At 40.5% G+C, this 9,957-nt stretch overlaps 1 protein-coding gene across 1 annotated transcript in view; it reads right to left on the bottom strand.

The window, feature by feature from the left end:
• SEC63 (SEC63 homolog, protein translocation regulator) overlaps positions 1-9,957 on the bottom strand; it is a 42,354-nt gene that overhangs the window by 9,107 nt on the left and 23,290 nt on the right. The window contains exons 11-15 of the mRNA XM_015821122.1: positions 8,475-8,567; positions 6,017-6,171; positions 4,618-4,765; positions 2,296-2,378; positions 605-664 (exon numbers count right to left, since the gene is read on the bottom strand). Of these exons, the coding sequence (XP_015676608.1) occupies positions 605-664; positions 2,296-2,378; positions 4,618-4,765; positions 6,017-6,171; positions 8,475-8,567 (539 nt within the window). The remainder of the gene's footprint in view (positions 1-604; positions 665-2,295; positions 2,379-4,617; positions 4,766-6,016; positions 6,172-8,474; positions 8,568-9,957) is intronic.

Below are 9,957 nucleotides of genomic sequence, written 5' to 3'. Positions count from 1 at the left end.
GCTAAGTACCTGCATGTCATAAGCATTTGAATTAAAATTACCATATTGAAATCAAATCTGTTTTTTAATTTTTATTTGGTGTGCGTTGGAACAGGGGTAGTCTTATACGGTGAGTATAGCCCAAACTCTATATTTTAACTGGAAAAGTTGGGGGTCGTCTTATACGCCCAGTCGTCTTATACGCCGGAATATACGGTATGTCTACAACTGTCTTCTCAACAAAAGCTGCTGAATACTGTACGTAAAATTTATGTTCTAAACCAGGGGTCCCCAACCAGTCGGTGGCCTGTAAGGAACTGGGCCGCACAGCTTGAGGTGAGTGAAAATAAAACCATCCCCCCCACCCTGGGTGAGTGGAAAAATTATCTTCCATGAAACTGGTCCCTGGTGCCAAAAGGGTGGGGAACACTGTTATAAACATAGAAATCAGATTAAATTAGCCTCCTAAATGGTTTTACCCTCCAAGGATTAAAATAACCATAAAGTACTTGGCAATCTAGCAATTTAGCAACAGGACTCATTCAAAGAGGAAACCTCAAGGGTTACTAAATAAACTTCATGGAATTACAACACAACCATCCATCCCTATTTATTTTGAACTTACGCCATCCTCTGCAGGTTGTTCTTCAGCTGAACAGGTGGACTGTTCCTTCTCAAACACTTCCTGAATAAAGGGAGAAATAAATTACCTTAGTCTCTTCTGTATCAACAGGAGAAACTGATCAATTAAACATTAATAATGAACAGAAAGTGAAACACTGGTTTGCATTTCTCAAGATGAAGAATCCAGTTATTAATATAGGGCAATTTCAGTCAGTCTAATCACTGGTGGAAAGAGTTTGGGCTCCTGGCATATTTTTAAATTTAACTGTAAATAACTGTTGAAAGCAAATATGTACATGGAAGAATTAAGGAACAGAAAGTGCACATGGATTAGATTAAGAGCTGGTTTGAAATGCCAGAACTACATTTGCAGTTGTGTATGGAGAGTCTCAGTCATCCAGGTCACAGTTGTCTCAAGGGTGTCTTTTAGAAAAGCACTTTTGAGACATACATTTGCAGTTCTTTTTACAAATTTATTTATTAAATTTTTATGCTGCCCATCTCACTTATATGATGACTTTGGGCAGCAAACATTTCTTTCTTCTTCTTTGTTCTTTCGCCTAATTTAAAATGGAGGGTTTTTCATTATCACTGTTGTAAAGGAACTGCAAGGAAATCAGACAGGTAGATCTACTGTAGATTACCTAGAGATTTACTTTTTGACCATATGTAAAGATGAATGAATGTTACATCTCCCAGCTGATAAACGCATATCTGCAAACTGTGCTATTAACAAAATAATAAAGACAGAAAAATTAGTTTATTTAAAAAATCAAGAAGCATATTACTGTATGTCCTTCTCTTGGTAACTGCATTTCCAAAAAGGCATTAACAGTATCCACTTTCACAAAGTGAAAAGTGAATGTAAAATGTTTTGTTCTAATGCCAAGCAAAAAATATTTCAGAGATATGAGTTCTAAGGGAGAGAGAAAAGACTCTATAGCTCTTTTTAATCATGAGAAATGTCTTTACCTAGCACTGAATTAGCTATTTAGCACAAGTACTTGTGATTTTTCTTGAATACCAAAGATCTCTCCCCATCCCAAATCAACTTTGATAACAAAAGAGCTGCATTTGTGCCCTTTGAACTACGGCAGCTTGATTATCAAAGCATAGTCCATGGTTCCATAAAAACTGACCCAGAAGTACTTAGGCAGACGGGGAAGGGGGAACTTATAAGAACAGCTAAGGACTAAATTATTAAGTGCTTCCCAAACTATTTGCTGGAAACTTGATTGCAGGATTACTCTATTTGGAAGGAACAAGTTAGGCTCACAAATATCATTAGATTCTGTTTCACATTTTAGCAGAAACAGATGGTATTTGGGGCCCTAGTTGTCTCTATATGGCATAATATATTTGTCTCTTATAATTATTTATATATTACCAATTCTTGTCCATGGAAACAAAGCTTCAGATTGGGCACAAATCAGATTGAGCTGTTTTCTGAGTCATAAAACTGGGATCCAGAACAAATCCTGTAGTCAGTATGTCTAATTTGAAGCAGAGGGCATGCTTAGAAGTCTCCCTTCATATAGCACACAAAAAAGCCAAAAGTGGGGTTTTTGGCATGAACTGAGGTCTTAGAGAATTCCACAACCTTGTGCAGTTTGCTTCTTGATGCATTCAGGGATATGATCGGATAGAGCATAAATAAACCCAAGAACAGTGTGTACCAATATAAATACTTACTGCCATTGTCTGTCTTGTCAAGGTGACCAAAACTGTGACTAGCGATCCTACAGTGATGTTATTACTGTCTTCATCATCCAAAACTGAAATAAAGGTTCCCCAATTATATAGCTTTCTTGTGAATAGGTTTTACTCAACTTTTAAATGCATGACTCAAAAAAGCTAATTTTTTGCAGCTTGAGCTCTCATCTGGATTTTATCCAACCACCTCATTTAATGATAAAACGCAAAGGACCTTAAAGATACATCACAAGCAGCTGCAGATTGAAGGACAAAGGAAGAATGCCAGAGTATATAAGAATATAAGAAGAGGCTTTTGATAGCTGCTCAAAGACCAATTTGTATATATTCAATTTCTGCTTCAAAAACTCTGCACAGAATCCTCTTTTTAAAAAGTTAAAAATGCATACTTTTGAATAAAGGTGTGTAAAATGTTCCAAATCTGGACTATATCAAATTTGAACCATCTCTGTTTTCAGTCTTGAAATAGTCTGCTTTGCACTCAAAACAGTTTTGCATTCAAAATGTGGTATTTCATACTTTGAATTCAAATTGTTATGTGCACTCCTGTTTTGGAGCTAAAGAACTTGAGACAGCTTGATGTATAATACAAAATAACTAAGGAATCTAAAACTGTATTTTTAGTGCCGTATCTCCCTGGCATCATCTGATGACTGCCAAATGTGCAGGACTACTGCATTGATTATACCTGCCATATAAATTGGCATCAGATAAAGCAACATATCTGAAGGGAAACAGGTTGGGAAAAGCTGTTCTGAATAATGGTCTATGTTACAAATGAAGAATAAAATAAGGCAAAGATAACCCATCAAATCACATAAATAGAAATTTAGAAAATCAAACCATTTCTTTAAAAACAATCCTTTAAAAAGTAATATTAAGAGCTTCAATTAAGCAAAGGTAAACAGGTTTAATGGATTAAGGAAAAGAAAGATATTCAGACAAAATGTTCCTTTTTTAAAATTATCAAATTTCCTCACAGGAACTCTTTAACAAGTAAGAGGGACTATTTCCTTAAATGATACTGCTCAACGTCTACAGCTTCATATGTACTTAGGTTTAAAAATGAATTGAATGACTACTACCCATTTAGATCAATCAAACCTATTTTAATGGGTACATTAAAAACATCAAATAAAATTTGATGTGTTAATTCTGGGAAAGGTGAAAAAGATGCAGGATCAAAACAGGAGTATGCATGCATGTGTGCATGCCTATACATGCTGTATAAATCCATGCAGTGAATTACTGCAAATGCAATATTATGTATGATTAATTTATAACCTATCAGACTGGAATTAATCCAGTCTACTGCCAAAAGCAACTCAGGCAATAGGTTGTTTACACACCAGCTAGCCTAAACTGAATATGGGCTACGTCAAAATTTGTCATGCTTTATGTGAGAAACACTTAGTAGTAAAGCTGTGGTCTTCCATCACAGCTGGGGTATGCACAGTATTTCATTCTGAACCATTTAGATTAGAATATGAAATTTCACAACATTCTCATTTCAAATATAAAACTATTGTCTTAGTATCCTTCGCATTCTGAAATGATTCAAGCTTGAAAGCCATCGGCTAAGACAGTGGTTCTCAACCTTTTTAATGCTGCGACCCCCAACCGGTCATAAGTCGAGGACTAAACCGGTCGTACGTCGAGGACTAAACTGGTCGTACGTTGAGGACTACCCAACCGGTCGTAAGTCGAGGACTTTCCCTGCCCGGGAGCGCTGCGCATGCGTGGTTCCGCCCCCTGCGCCGGCCGAGGCGTAGCTGGCAAGCGGCAGAGATGGAGCAGGCCGACCACCAGCTGGCCCAGCTCAAGGGAGGTAAGGCACCCGCCGGAAAAGGGGAAAAAAATGGCGGACAGCCTTGCTTGGCGACCCCCGTGAAATGGTCGATCGACCCCAAATGGGGTCNCGACCCATAGGTTGAGAACCGCTGGACTAAGAAGTATTTCATACTGAGAATAGCTTTTTCAAGCTTGAAACCTGAAGTAGAAGCTTGGAGTAGCCTGTTCGATGGCCAGAGTGGTTTCATATTTGCAAATAGGTCATTTTGGGAAATTCCAACCTTGAAACATTTTTCACAGCCCTTGTCCAGACTTATACATGTTAACCTGTCAACATGGAAGCTTATTATGTCCTCTTTATTTGAACCTCAAATCTAAGACAGCCAGTGCAGGAGACCTCAAAATTCCTAAGCAATTAACAGTGTAAATTCACTATTATTATTAAATATATGGCATTAATTTGACAGTAAGAATCCTGATCAACTCACTAAGAAAGCACATACTACTTACCCTGGGGTTTTATATCCATGGTGATATGTGGAAAACTGCCAAGGACAGCCATAACATCTTCATATTTTTCATCTTCAAGAAAGTGTAGTAAATTGTGACGATCTGAGGCTTTCAAACTCACCAAGTCTTGGATAGATTTAATTTTATACTGTTTTCATTAAACAAAACAAAACATACATTTCTAAGTATTAGATATGAATTATCAAAAATGTGAGCTTGATAATCAAACTTTAAGTTTGCTTTTACTTTAATTATTACAAAAAGATTGCAAAATATGTTGAATCTCTGTATATCAGGCATGTCAAACTCACAATGTCACGTGACGTCGCGCAACATATTGCGACTTTTTCCCCATTGCCGGCAATGGGGTGGGTGCGGTTTCGACATGACGCATTGGCCCGCGGGCCGGCAGTTTGACATGCCTGCTATATGTGATTCCCTGGAAATGGAGTAATGTTTAATTAATTAAACATAAAGATTAACTGGATAATCTTTGAGAAAGGAGACAGGAAAGTGGGAAAAGAATACTGCTTCCTTTTTCCTATCCACCCTCCCGTAGTCAACTCAATAACTAGCCTCAAATTGTCAAATTTCAATCTACTTTATATTTCACTGCCTCTCTCTGTCTCTCTCTCTCACACAGACAGACAGACAGACAGACAGACAGACAGACAATTGCATTTCAGGCACTTGTCAACTGCTTGCATTTATGATCTGTTGCAACATCCTAGAGGCAGATGACAATTTGTGACATTTTTTGCCATTTTCCAGCAGAAAATGGCAAAAACTGCCCATTGCCCATATGGTGGATTCATTTAACAACCAAATGGTTCACCAAACCACTTGATTTTACAACCACAGTGATGAATCAAGTCATAAAATCAAGTCTGGTAACGTGGTACTTCAACTTACAACCGCAACAACTTGCAACTAAAACTCTGGGCTCCATTATGGTCTTAAATTGAGAACTACCTGTAGCTGTTTGCTTTTCAGGGATTTGGAAACAACAGCTTTTGTAGACTTTTTCTTGTTTTATTACTTTGAAATATAACACTTTGGGACAAATTTTTGTATGAATTGCTTTACTCATTTATTAGATTTTTATCCTGACTTTTTATTTTATAAGTAACTCAAGGCAGCAAATATAAATAATATTCCTACTTTCCCCACAACAAAAACCTTGTGAAATGGACTGTGCTGAGGGTGAGTGACTGGCCCAAGGTCACCCAGTTGGCATTCATGCACAAGGTGGGACTAGAACTCATACTCTCCTAGTTCCCAGGCCAGTTCCATAAACATTACACCAAACAATTAAGTGTCTCAAAGAACAAACATTTTCCAGAATGTGGTCAGATCAAGTGAGTTCTAAGATGCTACAGATTATCTCAGTGTCTTCTACCTTTTTATGATTAGACACCCTTCTGAGGTTATCTTCTTCAATATGTGGGAGTTGAAGGAGTGGAGACTTAAATTGCTGAAGCCCTTGGACAATCATCTGAGAAAGTTTCATGCAGTTTTCCAAAGAAGCCAATGAGGGAGCACGAAATTCTCTTTCTGAGGGAAAAACATAGGGAAATATTTATACTCAATTGTCAGTATTAACACACAGTACAGGTAATCCTCAACTTACAATGGTAATTGGTGCCAAAATTTCCGTAACTAAGCAATGCGGTCAAAGCACAATGCCATGTGACCCCACTGCTTGCAGTTGAGCAAGGATTGTGCATCGTTAAGCCATCACCTCCTTGCAACTTCCTGCCAACTTCCAACAGCCAAAGTCAGTGGAGAAGCTGGCAGAAAATTGCAAATCCCAGGCAATTTACAAACAGGTCAGCAGTGTGTGTGTGTGTGTGTTTGCGAGTGTGGCTGCTGCCAAGTAGAATGTAAAAGTGGCCAGGAAGAGTGTTCAAGTGGCCAGGGAGGGACAGCATGAGTGCAGCGGGGCCTAGAGGAGGGTGTGTGGTTCGCCTGGAGGTGCAGCACAAGTGCGAGGTTCAGGGAGAAAGTGTGTGAAAATGTGTTAACTGCAGGAAGCTTACCCAAGCAACTTGTGACTGTGCTTGCAAGGAAGCAGCGGGGAAGATCGCCGATCACAGTGATGGCAACTTTTTAGAGACCAAGTGCCCAAAAACTGTCCCCAGCCCCCACTCCACCTCCCGCCCTGCCTGCTCTGCCCCCGCCCACCCCTGCCCCGCCCACCCGCAGGGCCACGCACCGCCTCCATGGCCCACCGCAGATCGCCCAGGCAGCCATGCAGCACCATGGCAGCCACGCCCTCCACCCACACCCTGCAGCATCATCTGCATGCTATGGGGCACAAAGGCGGAGTCTTGTCCCTGCTGCCTGGCTATGTCCTTGGCTGCGCTGCTCCGTGCGGGCCGCGCCTGGGGGCGACTCTCCTCCAGGGGGGCTGCTGGTAAGGAGGGGGCCGCAGAGGGAGGCGGGGCTGGGGTGATGATGCGTGTGCCCAGAGAGGGCTCCAAGTGCCGCCTCTGGCATGCGTGCCATAGGTTCACCACCACTGGTCTATCACAATCACATGATGACACAACTATCGTGAAGTGCAAGCCAGTCACCAAGCATCCACATCAGGATCAAGCGACTGCAGGAGTGCCGGGACTGCCGTAATGTCAAAGACTAGTCGTAACCATCACTCATTCAGCATCATTGTAAAATCAAACGGTTGCTGAACGATTTGTCATTCACTGTGGACTACCTGTTCATTCACCCCAGAACTGTAGTACTAGGTACTTCAGTGAAAATGGAACATGGACTCGGGAGAAGGAATAACCTTAAAAATACTATCAGGTCTCTTGGTCTAGTTTAAGGATGCCTTGATGTAATTTAATTTCAGCTATTTAAAGAAAGTTAAAATAAATACAGGTAGTCCTCGACTTGTGACCACAACCGAGCCCAAAAGTTTTCACTGCTAAGCGAGGGTGAAGTGAAATTAAGTGAATTTTGCCTCACTTTGCTATCTTTGTTGCCATCACTGTTAAGTGAACATTGCAGCTGTTAATAATAATATGACTGTTAAGTGGATCTGGCTTCCCCGTTGATTTTGATGGTCAGAAGGACGCATGAAGGTGATCACATGAGCCTGGGACGCTGCGACCATCATAAATACTGGCCAGGTGCCCAGTATCTGAATTTTGATCACGTGACCATATGGAGATGCTGTAAGATGCTTGTGTGAAAAATGGTCATCAGTCACTTTTTACAGTGTAGCTTTGCCATAACTTCGAACAGTCACTAAACGAATGGTTGTTGAGGACTGCCTGTACAATGTTACTCCTCCATTACAGGTTTCCACAGAAATATTATAGAAGGGGTAGGCAACCTTGGCTCTTTTATGACTCGTGGACTTCAACTCCCAGAATTCCTGAGCCAAGGTTGCCTACCCCTGGGTTATAGGATTTTAAATATTACTAGACAACCCATGACCCCTTGGGCCGTCCTTTCAGGGATATTTCCTCATCACAATTCTCAATGCCTTCAACAATGTAGTGTCTCCAATGGAAGAGCCGGGATACATTCAGAAATGTATCTGCCTTTAAAATAGCCCATGTTGAGCTGTATAGCACAGTCCAACATCAGCACAGGGAATGTTTTAGGACATTTTGTATTATGTCATAAAACGCTTTATAATTTTTATGTCACACAAATGTTTTATAAAATTTGCCAAATTTCAATGTCATGGGAGTAACGGGTCCCAGATTTGGGACACCTTCTGTAAATTAAGCCATTTATTCAAAACGTTTTGCCCTATAGTGAACTGTTTCATCCAGTTAAAACTTACCGGAAAGAATGTTTCAGTAGTATAGAGATAGCATTCATAAATATATCTTAGGACTTACCTTCACGGCTACGTGCCATGAGTATTAATTGGCAGATTACGTTTACAATTTCTTGAAGCAAGGAAGGGCACTTTTTTAAGATAAACTGTTGATCTACAAAAAAGGAAAACAATTGAACAATTCTTTGCATAAGGTGAATGCTATACGTGATTATAGTGTTTCCTTTCCTATTATATAGCTACCAAAAGACCTGTCAAATGCATTAGATAAGCTCCAAATGGCATCATACAAGCAAGCTTCTGTTTGTCAAAAAGGTCGTCCCATCTTCTCTTCCCCTTCACATACCTAACTCCACACTACCTCAAAATCTGCTCTGAAGGGTTGTTCAATCCTCTAGGGCAGGCTTTTCAACCGGTGGTACGCGTACCACCTGTGGTACTTTGCCATGTGGCAGGTGGTAGCGGGGGAGGAGAAGGAGCCAAAGCAACCCAAGTCTGAGGGAGAAGCAGCTGCAGCTGCAAGACTGTCTGGGCTCAGCAGAAGCCCCAGGAGCCGGCAGGGCTCCAGCTGATTGCTCCAGCTGATTGGTGCTTCCGAAAGCAGCTCGGAGCTGGGGGTGAACTGAAGAAAAGGGGGGGGAGAGAGGAGAGGCTATAAAAGGAGGTGGTTTGGGCGGCAAAGGGGGGGGAAAAGACAACAGGGAAAAGTTTAATCCCTTTAAACAAATGTAATTAGTTTTACCCCCTTTAATTGAGTCTGTCTATGGCTTTTAGAAAGTTTTCTTTGAAGGTAAACAGGTTTAATTTAAAGCTAAAGCTTTTTGCAATGCCGAGCCTTTCAGTCTCAGATTGCAACATTGTTACATGTGACACACCTTAGGCAGCTTAAAGAAAAAAATCCCTGGAGTTTATGTGTTTCTTTATTTTGTGAGCCTTTTTTGCTTTGCACTTGATTCCTGTATCTTTAAGGGTACAGGGAAGGGATTTTTTTGGGGGGGTGCATTCTTACTACACTGAGGAAAGAGCTCAGAAGTGAGAGAGGAAGAAGCGCCGACCAGCTAGCTCAAGGGTCTACAAACTTAGCAACTTTAAACCTGTGGACTTCAACTCTCAGAATTCCTCAACCAGCTATGATGGCTGAGGAATTCTGGGAGTTGAAGTCCACAAGTCTTAAAAGTGCCAAGTTTGAAGACCCCTGAGCTAGTTGGAAGTGGTGCATATTAATAAACATGGATAAATTCATCATACATTTGTCAGTGCAAAGGGAAAGTGATTCAGCAAAGGAATAGCCACCAAAGAAATTAAAACTGGTACTTTTTTCCTTTTTTTCTATAGTTTGTAATTTTTTTATTAGATTATAGAATAAAATACAAAAATACAAAAGCAAATAGTAGGACACAGTGGGGAGGAAAAAGGGGGGGAAAGTGAGGGGGAGAAGGGAAAAAGAACAGACTTCCTCTGTTGCAGTAGAAGGAAGCATTAACATTGAACCTCAACTTTTTACTTTTCCATAATATTATAAACTAGCCATTTCTATAACAACA

Source organism: Protobothrops mucrosquamatus, unplaced genomic scaffold, assembly GCF_001527695.2.
Source record: "Protobothrops mucrosquamatus isolate PMUCROS unplaced genomic scaffold, P.Mucros_1.0 scaffold1255, whole genome shotgun sequence".
NCBI lineage: Eukaryota > Metazoa > Chordata > Lepidosauria > Squamata > Viperidae > Protobothrops > Protobothrops mucrosquamatus.
The sequence above is the reverse complement of the archived record's forward strand: the minus strand, read 5'-3'. Positions and strand labels throughout refer to the sequence as shown.